The 19,802-nt window shown below is 42.0% G+C and overlaps 1 protein-coding gene across 1 annotated transcript; it reads left to right on the forward strand.

Annotated features, from left to right (window-relative positions):
• The first annotated feature begins 28 nt into the window (after nt 1-28).
• On the forward strand, nt 29-18,383 carry btaf1 (BTAF1 RNA polymerase II, B-TFIID transcription factor-associated). The gene is made up of 38 exons (XM_086045493.1): nt 29-459; nt 1,314-1,437; nt 1,602-1,716; nt 2,103-2,237; nt 2,598-2,797; nt 3,483-3,616; nt 5,723-5,852; nt 5,939-6,007; nt 7,930-8,019; nt 8,099-8,194; nt 8,383-8,559; nt 8,776-8,916; nt 9,062-9,186; nt 9,451-9,571; nt 9,718-9,822; nt 9,913-10,062; nt 10,319-10,461; nt 10,581-10,755; nt 10,873-11,076; nt 11,839-12,259; nt 12,460-12,644; nt 12,739-12,892; nt 13,018-13,127; nt 13,334-13,535; nt 13,650-13,798; nt 13,907-14,059; nt 14,376-14,497; nt 14,608-14,775; nt 14,861-14,938; nt 15,018-15,147; nt 15,222-15,363; nt 15,438-15,568; nt 15,739-15,861; nt 16,198-16,350; nt 16,534-16,742; nt 16,832-16,991; nt 17,083-17,253; nt 17,537-18,383. The coding sequence occupies exons 1-38, from the start codon at nt 446-448 to the stop codon at nt 17,675-17,677; spliced, it is 5,550 nt and encodes a 1,849-aa protein (XP_085901619.1). The 5' UTR covers nt 29-445; the 3' UTR covers nt 17,678-18,383.
• The last annotated feature ends 1,419 nt before the right edge of the window (nt 18,384-19,802 follow it).

Consider the following 19,802-nt stretch of genomic DNA (forward strand, 5'->3'; position numbering starts at 1 on the left):
TACCACGGAGGAAGGAATAAATGCAAGATGGCCCCTCATATAAAAACAGTCTACTGGGTCGCCCTCACAGCGACACAAAATAACTCTTTATACTTAATTAGGTTGAAATATTTATATGCGGAGAGTTCTGAAGGGTGACGTAAGCTATGGATTGATATGTGTCTGGTACTTGGTAATATTTGGTGCCAGAAGATAGTGGGGAGGCAAGAGAGACAACTTTGAAGCCATGAATTGATAGTGAACTCGGCGTCTTGGTTCGACACACTTGGGGCGGTCAGTAGCACATCCGCAGACGGCCGGGCCTCGACTCGCTAACGCTAGCTGCTAAGTAGCTAATGACTTCGCCTGCTAATATTCGCCACATTGGAACCGTTTTACAGCAATCGTGTTGAGTCCCTAGTTTCGATTTGAATGTGGGACGGGAAGAGAGATAGGACTCCGCAACATGGCTGTAACAAGGTAAGATTGGCCTACGTAACGCTAACGCATAGTTTTTATGTGTCGGACTTCACTACAACAATTGGCTAGCTAGCATACTTAACCCTGTGGCGTTCGATTTACCAAAGAACGGCGCAGTGACAAAGCTAACCTAACAGCCGGTTTGGGAACACAGCGTAATGTTGGGGCAAAACTTGAGTCACTCGTACACATTCGTGTTGACGCAGGTTCCACATTGCTCTTCATCTTTTGGTGCAGCGGTGTTGAGCACCACTGCTTCATGAATTGTAGTCCAAGTTGCTCGATAGATGCAGGACAACAAAAAGGTGATGACATGATGTTTGGATCAGCTAATCCCCTAAAACTGAGCTCTATTACACTGTAAGTGAAGTTGTAGAGTAATGCTAATCAGCATGAATATACTTTTGAATTTTGTCAGAATAATCCCACTACTTTTGCATGGCTATGCACACGCAGGATGTTTGAAGTATTTTATTGTTTCAAGTAGTCCTTGTGTGATCGCAGTCATCATTTGCTTAACAATCTACCACTATGTTGTAGGTGAGCTTCAGGTATTAGTTTTACCTGTGTGGGGGGGGGGGGACCGGTACACCTCTAATCCACTCCACTGTATTTATAGATTTCTTAAGTAAAGCACTGTTACCCCCTTGATCATTAGACATGGGTCTGTTGTCCCATACATTCCCAAGGAAAAATAGAATGTGAACATTGATCACATATTCTATTCTTGAATTACACCTACTTCCAGATACACAATCCACGCTCCAGTAATTGTAGAGTAATTAATATTGTCTTATGCAGGCATCACTGTGTTTCTTGTTGTTTGTGATGACCTTATATACATTTATTTCTAGACTTGATCGTTTGTTCATCCTACTTGACACTGGAACTACTCCAGTAACTAGGAAAGCAGCAGCCCAGCAGCTTGGAGAAGTGGTGAAACTGCACCCGCATGAGCTCAATAATCTATTATCTAAGGTATGATTGATTGCCTTACTCCAAAACGTGTTTTTTTTTTTAAATGATTGTCATAACATAATAATCAGGGCTATTTAGCTGGCTTGTTTGTTTTCAGTTGTAATTGTTCTACTCATCTGGCATTTGAATTTCCAGTGCAATAAATTGGCTCTGTCTATTCTAAGGTCTTGACCTATCTAAGGAGTCCCAATTGGGACACTCGTATAGCTGCAGGCCAAGCTGTAGAGGCTATTGTGAAAAATATTCCGGAGTGGAACCCTGCCCCAAAGCCTAAAGAAGGTGATTGCCACGGCTGGCCATATTAACACTGCATGTTTGTTTGGTTTAGTTTACAAACAATAAAGGCTAACAAAACTCTGGTTGTATTAATTTGTAAAATCATCAAAAAAATGTTTTCGTGTGAATACACTTTGCTTTTCTTGAATGAAAATTATGTTTGGTAGTTTTAATCATATTTTTTTTCAAATTCACTTTATTGTAGTCATGATATCTAGTCGTGACTTGTTTCAAGAATTAGGAAAATCTAAGTTCTCAAACACTGTGGACTTTTCTTTCTTTTCATGAATTTATTCTGAGAAAGCAGACCAATAGACAAAGACCCAAAGGTGTTCTTTTGCACTTTGTCAATTTACGGTAATGAAAATCATCCATTTCTTTTCTTATAGAGTCATTATCACCAGAGGATCCAGCTTGTGACAGGCTGAGTTTCTACCATTTTGACATTTCCCGCCTACTCAAACATGGCGCGTCTCTTCTGGGATCTGCTGGGGCGGAGTTCGAATTGCAAGATGACAAAATGTGTAAGTCAAGCCATCGTAACATGGGAACTGTGTACTGAAGAGGCATTTTTTTGTCAATAATTTTTGTTTAAAATGTTTTGTATAGAGACTTCAACATTACCAAAACGATCCCTATCCACACAAAACTGCTAAAAGGCCTGAAAGCACACATCATTTGCATCCCATTTGCAACCATGTGCTCACCAACTGCTTTCCTAGCAGTTTTTATTCATAAGCATTTGTCGATGGACTACTCTGTTGAGAGTTATGCGAGTAATGTGGCACTTTACTGACTATTACCATTTAATAATTTGCTTCTGGCTTCTGCACTAGTCTTGTGACTTGATTGTTTGAATGGTTCCAACTGTTCTATTTTCTCAGGTGAGATGGACCCCAAGGAACGTCTGGCCTGTCAAAGAAAGCTTCTTCAGAAGAAGCTGGGGCTTGACATAGGCGCCGCAATTGGCATGGACACAGAGGAGCTGTTTAATGACGAGGACCTCGACTACACGTGTCCATCCAGTGGGTCAAGGCCTCACGGGAGCAAGATCACAGCAGGATCCACCTCCCATAATCATGTTGTAGGTCTTCATTTCAGCGTCATAGCTTTTCTTAACCTGAACAGAACACGTGTAGGCATCTGCTGCCAGGTATTTTGCATTAGCTGTTCTGATGTGAGATATTCGGTTGGTCTGTGAAAAGTCAGGCAAATAAAGCAAATAATTCCCAGAGCTCAAAATTGTGTCCTCAGATGTTGCTTTGTAAGGCCAAGAAGGAAATGATAAAATAAAGTATAGCTTGGATGGCATCATAGTTGGAATGTTCCACTCCAAACATTCATTGTTGGGTGAAGTGTTTGAATGTAGTCCTAGAGGCTGAGAGATCAGAGTGAAATTTAATGGATCATGATTATGCTTAAGTGTGATCTTTGGCCTCGCAGTAACATTGATAAATCACTCTGTATCTTCTCTATGTATCTGTCAAGATTCAACAATCTTATAGCACTCCTATAACTAAAGTAAAATCTTTGTCACTGGTAATTTACATGTAGGTTCTAAACAGGCAAGTATCAGTACTTTGCAACAATAAAATGACGCTTTTTTTTCTGTATGGGCCGATGTTAACTCAGACTTTATTTCAGAGTACAGCTGCTGTGCATTTGACAATGCTTTGAGTATTGGCACCATTAATTTTGGTTCTCTTTAAATAAAACTGTGTGTTTGCATTTTGTCTTATAAAATGAAATAACAAATCTAATGTTTTCAGCCTATTCAAGCTGCCGAATTGATAGATTCCGAATTCCGACCAGGCATGAGCAATCGCCAGAAGAATAAGGCAAAGAGGCTGGCAAAGCTAGTTGCAAAACAAAAATCCAGAGACTTGGATCCGAATGAAAAAAGGTGAGACAAAGCATATAGGGAAACTGCATTTTTTTGCATTTTCATTTTTTACCCATATACACTAAGTCAAATATGAAAAATGCTCAGTATGCGAAACACACAAAGACATTGTAGACTGTTGTTAGTGTCAGTCCACTATACATACCCAAAAAAATGTTAAAATGTGAATTTAAGATTCTTACACATTATGCAAACTAGGGGAAATCATGAGAAAGTAAGACAGAGCGGTATTACTGATCAACAAGTGAAGAAATTGTGGGGAGGTCCAGAAGGATGGAGTTGTCCTGGTTGGGATACGTTGAGAAAATGATCCCAACCAACTGAGAAAATGTTGTCTGCCCACATCTTAGCTGTTGCACCATGTAAGTCCTCGAGTAGTTATGGAGGCACACATGTAAATATAAATAGTTAAAATACGATAATATTTAAGGGTGTAACGGTACACGTGGGTGTATTAATACATTTCGGTATGGCATGTTCGGTTCGGTCCACTTGCGTTCGGTTTGGTCTCCTTATTAGCGTGATCTTACGCATGGGCGCTATTGACTGTTGCACACGGGAGAGGAGGACGGCGGCACTAAAGAGGAGCCAGGATGCCAGAAGCCGTGATAAATCATAAATGCATTATAATGGCATACGCAAACAAGCCAGAGCTTGAAGGGCCCCGTACACTGTGGTCTCCTGTTTAGGAACATTCTAGCTTTCCTGTTAAAATCGCCGATGGGGAAAGGTACGTGTAAAAGTCCCAAAGTTGTGTGCTGACGTTGCTACATGAGATTGGCGGCTATGTTGCAGGCAACACGTCTAACATAATGAATATCCAACTTTGAATGTTTCTTAGACGAGGAAGCAAGCAGTATTTTTAGCTAAAAACAAAGTACAACAGCTCTGTTGTTCGTTCTCCGCTCCTTCTCTCGCTAGCCGTACGGTGCATTCATGAACCTCGAAAACATCACAACTCAGCAAAACACAAATCCAACCACAACACAGATAACCCAATTCGTTACAATATGCTGTTGAAGATTCAAAGATTTCAATGCCTAAAAAGTGTAAATTTCATTAAGACTTTAAAGTTACTGTATTTCATTATAAAAAGAGTTTTAATACAGCTAGCAATAATTGTAACTGTTGTATTTTTTTTTCATCACAAAAAGTGTACAGTATGTACTGTAATGACAACTTGTCTTTAACTTTAACTTAGATGTGTCATAGGCTGTTGCTGCTGAGTGTTTAAAGACTTAAGTGTCTTAATAATTTACAAAATTAAGAGGTCTTTATTGTTAGTGTATTTTTTATTCTGGTGTAATTTCTTAGAATACCACCCGAATGGTTCGCTTTTATTTTATTTAAAAAAAAAAAAAAAAAGTACCATTTACTTGTCTTCTCTTCAAAATAAACATATTTAAGACAAAAAAAAAATCAGATTTTTTTGTATCGAAAATATACCGAACCAAAATTTAGCGTACCGTTACACCCCTAGTAATATTGTAGGAGGTGTGTCAGAAAAGCCTCAACTATAAGCTGCAGCTTTTCCCTGTAAACCCCCTGGAGTCTAATGCACTTTCCCAGTCTTCTCTGCCACACTGCCATTTTTGTGTTTTCCAATATAAATCTTTGTCATAGTGATCATCTGGCCCACATTGAGGGAAAACTGGTGGTTTTGTACTTTGGGCTTGAAATACATTTTTTATTACACCAGTCCAGGAACTTTTCATCTTGTAGAATCATTTTTTTAACAACAATATAGTGCCTGTTGCAGTCAGTTTTTGTCCTCCTTTGTGGCGGCACCAAACCAAACGGCGATGATCGCAGAACCAACTCAGTGACTGCTGTGTACAACTGTCAGCTGCTCCTGTAGCAGGCTGTCCTTCCACAGTAGTTGCTGAAAGTACATCCTCTTTTGGGCCTTTCTAGCGATGTAAACAAATAAGTCAAAGGCACTGATGTGTTTTTTAAATATTTTGTCAAGTAGGGCATACCATTGTTTACAATAATGTTTAAGTGTTGTAAGCTTGCTAGCTGAAAGTTGGTTTAAAAACAATTGACTTTTTATAATGTATAATTATGTTTAATAACATGATAAACCTTTACTCCCTTTTCATTCAGTAATGACAGTTTTGAAGGAGAGCCTGAAGAGAAACGAAGGAAAACCACTAGCATAGTTACTGACCAGCCAGCAACGGAACATAAAGTCCTAATCAACAAAGTTCCAGATAACTCCAGTCTCTCAGACGAGGTAATGAAACAAGACATTTATTAATAAATGTATCGATATCTAGTGAGAATCGTGTGAATAATGTACTAATTTCTCTTTACTTTTAGATACAAGAGTGGCCTTTGGAAAGCTTCAGTGAAGAGCTCTGCAATGACCTCTTTAATCCTTCCTGGGAGGTAAAAAAAAAAGTTATTTAAAACCTTAAGGCACTGTAGGTGCAGCATTTCACTAGTTAAAATGGGGGTTCTTAATCCATTGTAAGAACAGCACACCTATGCTAAAATAGTTGAGTGAGGTGGTTGTCTGAGGGGAAGTCGTTGGGGTCCTTCATCCTTCTTCCGTGGGCCAGTCGGGTGCAACCAGTGGGGCTGGTGGACCACTCAGGTTTTGGGTGGTGTCCTGTCAGTCGGGTCCATCCCAGGATGGCTGCCCAAGCTCGCGCTTCCCCCTTGGATGGTTGAGGCCCAGTCCACCTTTCCTCATTGTGCCTTTACAGCAACTCCAGGACACTTCCAATGCCTAATGTGCTTGATGGTGGTTATGCACTAGTATGTCTCTGGACACAAGCCCATGAAATGTATTTGCTTGGAGTAGGGCCACTTAGACAACTCATTTGCAAACTTCCTGGACTGTCCTCTCATTTGCACTCAGTTTCTCCAGGTGTTTAGTAGGGGTGGGGTAGTAAATAACCCACGGTGCGGTTCATTCCTCAGTTTTTGAGCCATGGTTCAGTACGTTTTTGTGCATAAAGAGGAACAATTATTTTTCATACTGAATAATGTAATTGATTTTGTTAGGTTTTTTTCCAGAGGTTTGTGTTCTCTCTCTAATATTGTTTTCCCATTGTATGCAAAGGTATCATTAATGCACTTGTTTGCGTGCTTGCAGTGAACATATTTTGAGCGCAACCGAGGCTACAGGAAAGTGAAGAGCCCTCGTTAGCCCGTAAATTATCCATCCATCCATTATCGATACCGCTTATCCTCACAAGGGTCACGGGGCGTGCTGGAGCCTATCCCAGCTGTCTTTGGGCAGTAGGCGGGGGACGCCCTGAATTGGTTGCCAGCCAATCGCAGAGCACACAGAGACAAACAAACATCCGCACTCACAATCACACCTAGGGGCAATTTAGAGAGTCCAATCAACTGACCATGCATGTTTTTGGAATGTGGGAGGAAACCGGAGTACTCGGAGAAAACCCACGCAGGCATGGGGAGAACATGCAAACTCCACACAGGGAGGCCGGAGCCGGGATCGAACCCATGACATCTGAACTGTGAGGTGGACGTGCTAACCAGTCGACCACCGTGCCGCCGCCCATAAATTATATTATTTATAAATGTTCGACTAGCTTTAAAAGTAAAGCTAATGGCAAAGGCAACTCCTGCAGTCATTTGTGCCTAATAACGTCAACATTCCCTTTTTGAGTCGCTCCACTGTCTTGTGTCCAGCAAGCGTTATCAGGATATCAACACAGGAGAAGCTTGTGCTCAATCCCAGTACCACCCCCTATGTCTCGTTTTGTCCCTTCCCCCTAGAAATGCGTGTTCACTGAGAAACGAGACGTGTCCCAATTCTCCATAAACTTTAGGCGTAGGGTTATAGACGAGGGGCGTATGGCCCTGCAGCACGAAAACAGACCCCGACCTCCCTAGATTCTACACACACACACACACGGCAACAAATTAAAAATGGCTGCAGAAACGAGGACATCAATGAATGAGAAGATGTGGGAAACGCATAAATATAAGTAATATTTATTGCGTATGCGCAACAGACACGCCAACGCACACCGGCATCAATGCAAAGTCAATTGCATACTAGGAGGACATGGAAAGGTGGGTAGGACAGTGGTTAGAGGAAACTGCGGTCCATCAGGGCGTGCAGAAAGTACAGAACCCAAGTACTGTCCCAGCCCTAGTATTTGGGCGCAGCATAACCACTCCCAGCACACACTGGTTGCGCTGCCTGGCTCAGAGTTAGTGATACTATACTGTTCTGTCCCACTTGCTACACGTGGAGCATTGCTTCCTTACAGGGTGTAGCGCTACCTTCCTACTATACATTATGTAATACAAATCAAATGTAACGTTTCCAGATCCGTCATGGTGCAGGCACTGGTCTTAGAGAAATCCTCAAGTCCCATGGTGCAGGAGGTGGCAAGCTTATGGGAAGCACTGCAGAGCAGGTATATGATAATTATTCATTTGAGTTGATGTTGAGTGGAACTTTTGAGCACTAACTGTGGGGCTCTTATGTTGGTAAAGATGTTGCGACAGCATGAGGAGTGGATACAAGACCTCGTCATCCGTTTGCTGTGTGTCTTTGCTCTGGACCGTTTTGGAGATTTTGTATCGGATGAGGTTTGTCTTCATCACACATAGCTCTGGTTTATCATCCACACCATTAGAGTTCCTAACAATGAGAGCATTGTTGGTCCTTTAAAAAGTATTTGTACCCAGACTCTTCTGAAGTAAAGTCACAAAAAAACACTCATGTTTGACAGATTTGTTACAGAGATTCTACTTGGTCCTTGTTCATCTCTTACCAGGTAGTGGCACCTGTCCGGGAGACATGTGCTCAGACGCTTGGTGTGGCTCTTCGCCACATGAATGAGACTGGTGTGTCTATGACAGTAGATGTCCTGCTGAAGCTGCTCAAAGAAGACCAGTGGGAGGTCCGTCATGGAGGCCTGCTTGGAATCAAATATGCTCTTGCAGTCCGACAGGTACCACGTGTTCAGTTTGGCTGAAGTAGACTGAGACGCGCATGACTTGATCCCCATACTTTAATGAATGTGCTTGGTTGCGATTTGTGGAATTGAATAATGCGATTTTTCCTATATTATGTTAACATAAGTATTTCGTTTGAATAAAGAGGACAATATTCTCTTGTAGTGAAAAATCTGCACTAAACATAATTTGTGTTATTTTTTGCATCTTAGGACATGATCTCTGTTTTACTCCCACGGCTGCTCCCTGCCATCACTGTGGGCCTTCAGGACCTTGATGATGACGTCAGAGCTGTGGCTGCTGCAGCACTCATCCCTGTGGTGGAAGGCTTGGTACAGCGATTGCCCAATAAGGTTAGGTTCAGAGTCAGGCACAGTACAGTACAGTACTTTTCTTCTAAAAGCATGTTGCACGGTACACTGTTAAACTAAACATGTAGTTATTGTTTTTGCACATTCTTGTCATCATTTAATGTTTAGAATTCTATGTGCACCACAGGTACCATACATCATAAACACATTGTGGGATGCTCTTTTGGATCTGGACGACCTCACTGCTTCCACCAACAGCATCATGACGTTGTTATCGTCTTTGCTCACCTACCCGCAGGTTCGACAGTGCAGGTTGGTCTAATTGAGGTTCACAGAGTAAAAGCTGAATAGTAACAAGTAGTTCTTCAAATGAAATGGTGGTGATCACTGTGGCACTCTCGTCTTGTTACTTTGATTACATGACACATTATCACAACAATAGTCCAGTGTTTTCTCCTGAATTTGAATAGCTCTAACTGTTTCATAATGTGTTTTTAACCCTTGTTTTGCTAATTCTCTGGACATATTATTAATATATGTTGGAAATGTGTTGGTAAACTTTCTTGGTCCCACTAGTATGCAGCAGTCATTAACAGTGCTGGTTCCCCGGGTTTGGCCCTTCTTGAGACACACCATCTCATCAGTTAGACGGGCAGCACTGGAAACACTTTTCACACTGCTGTCTAAATCTGACCAGGTAAAATTTGTATAACGATAATTGCCAATGGGGTGTAATAATTTTTTCAAATATTGAGTGTTTTATTTTTTTAATTCATTGCTAAAATGTAGTCAATATGGATGCCTGATAATATTATCCAGAGCTAATATTTTTTTGTTCATCAGAAATGTGCAGTGTGGATCAACCCCATCCTACAAGATATGCTTCGGCACATTTTCCAGTCTTGTATTCTAGAAAGCAATGAGGAAATTCTGGAACTGATCCATAAGGTTTGTTGCACTGGACACAATTACATCTTTTTTTTATTGTTATATTTTAGTCACCAGCTCTGTGTTAAGCTGTTTGTAACTTGCATACAGGTGTGGACAGAGCTACTCTCTCAGGCTCCACAACAGTATGTGGTAGCAGCCAGCTGTCCATGGATGGGTGCATGGCTTTGTCTCATGATGCAGGCCTCGCACATTCCCATCGACCTCAACATGTTGCTTGAAGTCAAGGTCCGCTCCAAGGTAGTTCTGTCCATCCTAATCTTATATCACGTGAAATGTAGTTTTTTTTTCTGAACCGTTGAAATGTGACAAGGAGTGTTAAAACCAGGGTATGAAAGCAGTGACTTTCTGGAGATGCAGCTCCAAAAATAGTCTGACATTTATTTAATGACATCAGCATAATTTAATGTACTGTAAAAATGGTTCTCTTTGAACAACAATTAACGTATAGATATTTCTGGACATACCGTTGAAAGCGTTTATATTTATGTACAAGGATAAAGCTGGTTCAAAGGCGCGCCAAGGGACCAACCAGGTGAAGGAAACAATCCAGGAGTATATAGCAGGGGCAGAGACAGTGACCGATGACCCAGTATCAAGGGACTATGTGGTGATCCGTGCTCGCCTCATGGCTGCCAAGTAAGTCAGCATGCTTTTATTGTACAAACTGTGACACTTTTTTTCCTTGCGGCCAATGAATTTTGAAATGTGCAGTTTTACCTTCTAATGCAAGCGTTTCTCTGATCTCTTTCCTCCAGATTGCTCGGCGCTCTGTGTAGGTGTATCTGTGACCCTCACCTCAACGCTGCATCTCAGGAGATCCGTCCAGCTGAGTCTCTGGGCCAATTGTTGCTCTTTCACCTTAATTCAAAGTCTGCACTGCAGCGAATAGCTGTAGCTCTTGTACTCTGTGAGTGGGCTGCTCTGCAAAAGGTGAATCACTTATTATTATATATATATATTCTTTTTATTACATTCTTGTGCCTGTGGCCACTAGTCATACATTTAATAACAAACATTGATTTATCTTTTCAATTTTTCCCCAATCAGGATTGCCAGACGGTATCAAGCACGGTTCAGCCTCGCCTTCTCGCCATTCTGTCAGAGCAGTTGTATTACGATGAGATTGCCATTCCTTTCACACGTATGCAGAATGAATGCAAGCAGCTCATCGCATTGCTTTCTGAGGCTCACATAGACATTCAAGACCGCCTCAACTGTAGTGTTTTCACTATTGATCAAGCCAATGAGCTGGTATGACCACCAACACACATTGAAATATGTGATCACACTTGCATTTTCTGGAGAAGAAAATAATGTATTTTTATTTGATAGATTTCTCAAAGACTGTGCAGGAAGATTGGGCTGTATATTTTTAAAACATGACTCATGTCCCTGTTTGCCTTGTCAGTGGGTGTACTGCAGGCATCTGAAGGAGGCAATTGTACCATGAATATGGGTTGCGCGTTCCAAATAAATCTTGTGAAATGGTGTTAGAGCCTCACCTCCAGCGTACGCACTCTTACGTAATTGTAATATTTTTAAAAACCTCCAACAGCCTAATGCAATGGTACCCCAAAGCTGACTTGCTCTGGACAATATGTCTATATTACATCGCTATAAGGGGGTCTACAGTTTACGTTTATCTACAACACCAACAACCCCGTTTTCTACGCACCTCTAAATATGCATAGTATTCTGTAATCTATGCACGCAGTAGTAAAGTCATAGCCGGCCAAAAAAGCACAAAATGAAAAATATTAACGTTCAAAATGTTACTGGCTTGCACACAGAAATTGACTCAAACTAGTAATTTGTGTACCATTCGCCTCCATGAAACATCGTTGGTCAAGACCATTTTAAACAGCTGTCTGGCAGACCACAAAAAATACAACCAACCTAGATACAAAAACAAAACAGGTTTGCACCGAGCTGATCAACAAGTATGTTAAAGGTCACAACTCATTTTGCATTTGGCATTTTGTCACAACTCCCATTCTCCTGCTTATTCCCTAGTTAACCACCATCTTCACCGAATCAACAGCTGGTTTGAATATGAAGACAAAACCGTGGCAGGTATTGGACAATAAACGACAGCAGGCACAAGCCACTGTAATGGAAACCAGCCATGAATGGCAGCTGTTGCATCTCCGGGTCCACATGTTCACCGCCTGTGCAGTGATCAACCTGCAAGTGCTTCCTGACAAACTCAACCCACTGGTCCGACCTCTGATGGAGTCCATCAAGCGGGAGGAGAACATGCTTATTCAGGGTTATGCCGCTTCTTTCATTGCCAAGTTGCTGCAGCAGTGTGGTGGGCGTTCACCCTGTCCCAACCCCAAGATTATCAAAAACCTCTGTGCCTCAGTCTGTGCGGACTCCTCAGTTACCCCCTCAGCTGCATGTCCCGTACCACCCACACAGGAAAATTCGAAAGGTAAGAACAGCACTTGAAAGCTGACCAAATGATGTAATGTTATCATGTGGTCTCATTACATGAATCTGACAGTTGATGCCATCTTGAATTTGTAATGATGGTCATCAGACAGATTAGTCGTGGTTGACAGGACCCAGTGTAAAAGTACTTTTAGCTCTCTGTTTACCAGTGACTGACTTATTTTCCGTGGTTGACATTAGGCAGTGGTTTGGACAAAGACTGCCTGCATCACATGGTTAACAAAACTCGAGGCATCATGACTCTGTACCGTCACCAAAGGGCAGCATTTGCAATCACCAGTAAAAGAGGCCCTGTTCCCAAATCATCCAAGACTCCCACATCTGACCTTCCTCCAGGCAGCGCCGTAGGCATAGAGAATGATGAGGTATGGGGGAATGAGCTGCAAACTCAGAGCTGGTTTGAAAAAAAAAAAAAAAGACATATTGGGTTTTGCCTCTACAGTATTTATCTCATTTTAGAGGAAGCCATGTCTTATTCAAAGGAGAGGGGCGGAGTTCTCCTTAACAACCATTGCAAGGCACTTTGGTGTTGATCTCACCAAGTCCCTGCCATACCTTTGGGAGAACACAGTGGGGCCTTTGAGGACCGCAGTTAATGAAAATCATGTTATAGGTATGTTAATGATCAAATTCATGCTTTTCTAATAATCACTGTTGTGTATAATGCTTGAAAAGAAAAATTCATTTATGACTCATGGGTATGCTGTATGTAGTTTAAGGGACTTTACTATGTTCCAGATAGGCAGATTCAGTTGGAAAGAGGCGATGTTGCAGCTCAGGAACTGGTAAACTCGCTACAAGTGCTTGAAGTCATGACTGCAGCCATGTCCCATGAGCTCAAACCTCTGGTATGATTTAACCACCATGGCTTTTCTATTGTATTTGCAATTACCTCATTGCAAATTTTGTTCCAGTAAGTGCGCTGACAAATCTTTATTGATGTTGATTTATTTCCTTGGGCCTCCCAGTTTCAGGCTCAGAATATTTAGTTGCAGAGGGATTACTCAAAGTTGTTGCACTGAATGATCGTGTTTGTTTTTCTGTTCAATTTCAGCTGCTGGAACACCTTCCTCATCTGTTTACCTGCCTACAGCATCCTTACACGGCAGTGCGTCACATGGCCTCACGGTGTGTGGGCGTACTTAGTAAAATATCCATGCTGGAGACCATGGATGTTTTTCTTGAGTGTGTACTACCCTGGTTAGCTGCTATTCATGACAGCACCAAACAGGAGGGGGCCATCGAGGCTTTGGCCTGTATCCTTCAAACGCTGTCATTTGACTGGCTGTGACCACTTTTCAAGAAATGGTGCATTGAAGGTGTTTGTTTCGTTTTATTTTTGGGTGAGATAGTCCTTGACCTGCTTTTAGGTGTCATGGAACAATTGGATGTGGATATTGTGCCCTACATAGTGCTGCTGGTAGTACCAGTGTTAGGACGTATGAGTGATCCTAGTGACAGCATTCGTTTCATGGCCACGCAGTGCTTTGCTACGCTCATCCGCCTATTGCCACTGGAGGTAGGAAACACAAATAAGAATCCAACATGCAGCATTTCTGACTCTTGACATGTGGGACTAGCAAGCACCCTTTTCCTCCCACTCTGAGATGGCATACTGGTTTCCCAGGCAGGTATACCGGACCCTCCTGCCATGTCGGCTGACCTGATCCGACAGAAGGCCAGAGAGCGACACTTCTTGGAACAACTGCTAGACGGCAGAAAACTAGAGAATTACAACATCCCTGTTCCCATTAAGGCAGAGCTAAGGAAATACCAGCAGGTATGAGTCTTTCTCTGGGTTACTCTTCTCTTATAACCTCTCTGTTCAGACAAGTTTGTCTTTAATGGTGGTCCATTATCAGCATTTGTTTTTTCTTCTTGTTTTTTTTTATTTATACAAGTTGTATACTGTATAGAGTAGTTGAGGACAAAAAATTCTTTAGTTTAGTTTCTTTAATTTACAGTTGCATTGAACTCCTTAAATTTTCCTCCTTTGTTTTTTTTTTTTTTTTCTTGAAACATGCACATTTACATTTACTTGTCTTGATGTCAAGTGCCATTTTCATGAGCGAAAATACAATTCTTTCATCTCTTAGGATGGTGTGAACTGGTTGTCCTTTCTCAACAAGTACAAGCTACATGGGATCCTGTGCGATGACATGGGCCTCGGCAAGACTCTGCAGTCCATCTGCATTCTAGCAGGAGATCACTACCTCAGGTACTGTACAAATCTCAAATGCGAAAGGTATCCCTTGGTAGGAATATTATCAAATTCACAAGATACAAGTGAGCCGGAACCGGCTTTCCGATTGGTTGATGCCTTTTCAGGGCTCAGGAATACGCCAAGACAAAGGCGGCAGATTGCATCCCACTGCCCTCTCTAGTGGTGTGCCCGCCTACACTGACCGGTCACTGGGTAGATGAGGTAGGCAAGTTTTGTGCCAAAGAGTACCTCAACCCACTGCACTACACTGGTCCACCTACAGAGAGAATGCGGTAAGGCCATACATTTGTGTGGGATGTATTATTCCTAGATACACACAGCACTAAATCCGAATGACCTTTTTATTTTTGTTGTCAGGTTACAACACCAAGTGAAGAAACATAATCTTGTAGTTGCATCTTACGATGTTGTGCGAAACGACATTGACTTTTTTAAGTGAGTACCCTTATGATTCAATTTATTATTTCAAAGTGCCTCTTTTTATTAACATGGGTTTTGATTTCCACTTTTGCAGAAATATAAAATTCAATTATTGTATTCTCGATGAAGGTCATATCATCAAAAACGGCAAAACCAAACTTTCCAAAGCCATTAAACAACTGGCTGCCAACTTCCGTGTCATCTTGTCAGGAACGCCAATTCAGGTGAGGTCCTTCTTGCAATGTTTTTATTTCCTGACCAAGTTCTTCAAGACTTCCTGTCCTCATCTCATCCACAGAATAACGTTTTGGAGCTCTGGTCCCTTTTTGACTTCCTAATGCCGGGCTTCCTGGGGACAGAGCGCCAGTTTGCTGCGCGTTACGGCAAACCAATCCTGGCCAGTCGTGACGCCAAAAGTTCCTCAAGGGAACAGGAGGCCGGTATGGCAGATCCCTACTCCTTTCTCCAAATGCTAGCTGTAATGTCAATGTGAACTGAGCTCTCCCCCTTGCAGGCGTCCTGGCCATGGAGGCGCTTCATCGACAAGTGTTACCCTTCCTTTTGAGAAGGATGAAGGAGGATGTACTGCAGGACCTTCCTCCCAAAATAATCCAGGACTACTACTGTAACTTGAGTCTTTTGCAGGTCTGTCACGGACCCTGCATGTGCTTCATTGTTGCGATTTAGTGGTGCTCTTGACTGTTTTATTTTTTTTTTAAAGTCAGATTCACAAACGGTGTGTAAGATAATTATAGTTCGAGATCAACTTTTTTCTGCTGCTTACTGCATGTTGCTTTCTCCATACAAACTTTCAGGTTCAGCTCTATGAAGACTTTGCCAAGTCTCGAGCTAAAGCGAGCATAGACGACAGCATCTCGGTTCCCTCTGCAGAGGAGGAGGAAAAGCCCAAACTGAAGGCCACAGGTCACGTCTTCCAGGTACATTTCATCAGCACGACTGGCATTTAAGGCGCTCATTATAAATTGGTGGATCGGGACCTGTTATGGGTGGGTCGCGTACAGGTAGTAAAGGATGACAATGGTGCTAGCATATGACATTTTGAGGTTATGGTTTGCAATGAACTCATTTGCGCCTTGGTGTAAGAATACTGTTTTTCCTTTCATGTTTAGTATAATAGATTATTTCTGAAATGTATTTTTTTTTAAACTTATATAAAAGTGGGTCATAAGAGAATGTGTGACAATTGAGAACCCCTTAGGGATGAGTGGCACTTAGGTAGCTGTTACTTGCTAGTGAAATGCATAATCTTTCAGGCCCTGCAGTACCTGCGGAAGCTGTGCAACCACCCAAGCTTGGTGTTGACTCCGCAGCATCCAGAGTACAAACGCATCACTGAGCAGCTTGCAGGCCAAAACTCCAACCTGCGGGACATTCAGCACGCTCCTAAACTCTCTGCACTAAAACAGGTGATCAGCTTTTTATTCATTAAACTTGAATTTTGTCTCTTGTATATGCCGGCTGTTGTTTGCCGCAAGCTTGAATTTAAGCAGTGATAAGAATACATGAAGGCATTGTTAATCCCTATAAGGCATATTTTTTAGTGGGTGCTTCTGGTTCTGTTTAACAAATGAATTTCTGTGTTGGCCCAGTTGCTCCTCGACTGCGGACTTGGTGGCGGGGGTGCCGAAGGGAGCACAGAGGCAGTGGTGGCTCAGCATCGGGTGCTCATTTTTTGTCAGCTGAAGAGTATGCTGGATATTGTTGAGCATGACCTCTTGAAACCCAAAATGCCCACCGTCACATACTTGAGGCTGGACGGTAGCGTGCAGGCTGGCCTGCGCCACGCCATCGTCTCCCGGTGGGTGTTCAGTGCTGCTTCGCACTGTTACTCTGCCATTTGACTGCACTTCTAAATCTGGACTTCTCGTCGTTTTTTTTTGGCTCCAGTTTTAACAATGACCCATCCATTGATGTGCTGTTGCTGACCACACACGTCGGTGGTCTTGGTCTGAACCTGACTGGTGCTGACACTGTGGTCTTCGTGGAACATGACTGGAACCCAATGAGGGACCTGCAGGCCATGGACCGCGCTCATAGGATAGGCCAGGTCCACAAGCGGGCATGCTGCTGTGTGCTATGTTGATCACCACAGGAGTGTGGGGTCCTCATCTTAAACGCATCTGTTTTCTATGGTGCAGAAACGGGTCGTGAACGTGTACAGGCTCATCACTCGAGGCACCCTAGAGGAGAAGATCATGGGCCTGCAGAAGTTCAAGATGAATATAGCCAACACTATCATCAGCCAGGAGAATGCCAGCCTGCAGAGCATGGGAACAGACCAACTACTCAACCTTTTCACACTAGACAAAGTGAGAATACAAGCCTTCTTGAAATGGACCTGATGTAAAAATAGTTGTCAGGATTGCCTACAAATCTGTTTTTATTTTAACATGGGTTCTCTTAAGGTGGAACACAATTTGTTCCAGGAGACTAATTGACCTGAGTTTTTGTTTGGCTTTATGTTCCAATAGAAAACGATTAAAATTGAGTTTAAATGTTCCATGGCAAACCTTTACCATCAGAACACCTTAATGGATGTAACTGTTAAACAGTGAGCTAGTTTGAACCTGTGCGTATTTCTTGTCTTTTTAGGATGACAGGGGTGAACAGTCCACGTCGACCTCAGGAAAGGCCTCCATGAAGTCAGTGCTGGATGGGCTAGGAGAGCTCTGGGACCAGCAACAGTACGACAGCGAGTACAATCTGGACAGCTTCATGCACTCCCTGCAGTAGCGCCGCATGACCTCACATAGTCGTGGCTCCTGACATCACATTGGCTGGCCAAGCAGGACCTGGTCAGAATCGGACAAATCCTGCAAGAACCTCTTCAATCCAAGTGTCCATATTAGTGCTCTAAAGATGATCTGCAAACCATTTTCCTCCCTCACAGGTTTTCAGTGAATCTTTTACAAAGTGGCAAACGTCATAGGTTTGATCATGTAGTCTCAGCAGCGTAAAATCTTCTGTTGCTCGAGTAGTAGCTGCTACTTGTTCTGGCCCCCATTCTTCCACAATGCAGTGCAACTAATTTACCTTATTACACCTTCCTCCTCCGTCATATAAGCACAATAGAATACAGTCAGCCTGCTCTCAAATTAAACTTTGCGTGACAAGCTTATGTCATGCTACACTAACTGACTGACAAACTAACTGCAGGTGTCTTCAGATGGGCCGAGCACCACCTCCTATCCACGAGATGGCGTGATTTTTTTAGTTATTCAGAACTCAGATGCAGAAATGAACCTGAACCTCCAAATGACCTGAGGAAAAGCTCTGCACTTGATGCAGTGCCACACAGACACCTTTTTTCGGGGGCCAAGCTGAAAATGGTTTCTGAAATGTGTTAAGTATTTTAAAAGAATGGATATGTACATATTTCTGTAATAGCTGCTTTTTGTTTATGGAATTGGAATAAATTCTACAAACCCTTTGAGCTAAACCATGCAACAGTATGTTTTGTGCATCCTAAAATATTGAGTTGTAGTAATCCCTGTAGTCCACACACATTTGAAAACTTTTAATAGTGGTTAGCTTGGATAGAGAATCGAATGCCACAAAAGATGAAGTTTCCACACCATCATATGGTACATTTAATAACATTTGCCTATTAGTACAGAAAACACGGGAAACATACAAAGCAAGCTAGTCATACTGAGATACTTGTAGATAGCTTTGCCGTCCCCCCCCCCAAAAAAAACAAAAACGTTAATTCAGGCCTCCAGACATCCATAGCATTCAAGACTTTAAAGGTAAATGCAAAATGCAATCCAGTCGGATTGATGTTTGTAAATAAGTATTCGATTACTTTGGATTGGAAATTAGAGCAAGAGAACTAGCTGTGTGTGTGTGTGTAAGTAAGACCAGTTACACAAATTCAGCTATACTTGTGCAAAATGGTGAAACTAACATGTTTGGTTTCAAACTATACTGGGCCACTCAAGCAATAACAGAACGTTCTTCTATATTTGAATGGAGATAAGAGGACTTGCAATCTTACATTTCTCAATGCTACTTCAGACAGTTAAATTCGCTGAGACGGAATCAAAACAAAACTTTCATATTTATGACATTGTTGAGAGGTTGCATCCTTTAGATCAGTGGCTCCCGACCTTTGAGTCAAGGCACCCATTTTACATTTTTTTAAAAAATCACACATCACACCAAACAAAAATGCCACAGAAAGTATGAAATATAGTCTTAGACTTTCACTAATTGTTGTAATAATGGCAACAGGTGGATGTATACACATTTTTATTCAACCTTTTCCATCTAATGCAAGTGCTTTTAATTTTTCTGCCTGTCAGAATATGTCGCTGACATAGATGAACAAAGATGAATTTGTAATTATTTGGCGACAAATTAAATGAAATTGGATTCCCTCCAATAGCACCCCTTGTGAGCTTTCATGACACACTACTGCAGCACCCTAATTGGGAGTCACTGCCCAGTGTGTAGGTAAAACGTAAAAAGTCATACAAATGCTGTATAATATGCATGAAATATATATATTTACGCTCACACTTCGATACAGTCACACTAGACAGGAGACATTATCTAATTGGTGATTGCTTAGGAAGCGATGTTCACTTTACTATACCAAGTCAGCTTGAGTCCTTGTGTGAAGTGGGCCATGCTGCTACAAGACAAGTAGTGTATACGCTCAGTTTGTTTTTTTTAATTGCCAATTTGTTTTTACATTGCACATCTTTTTTTTTTCATCAAGCCCCATTTTTTTTATTTATGGGGGCTCACTTATATTCACCCCTGTAGATAATTTGTACATTAACACACAGCTAAAGAGTCCAGACACATGTGACATTATCATTATTTAAAAAAAAAAAATCATCTTAAAAAATTA

The sequence above is a fragment of the Filicampus tigris genome, chromosome 11, assembly GCF_054856515.1.
Source record: "Filicampus tigris isolate MCC_2025a chromosome 11, RoL_Ftig_1.0, whole genome shotgun sequence".
In the NCBI taxonomy this organism is placed as follows: Eukaryota; Metazoa; Chordata; class Actinopteri; order Syngnathiformes; family Syngnathidae; genus Filicampus; species Filicampus tigris.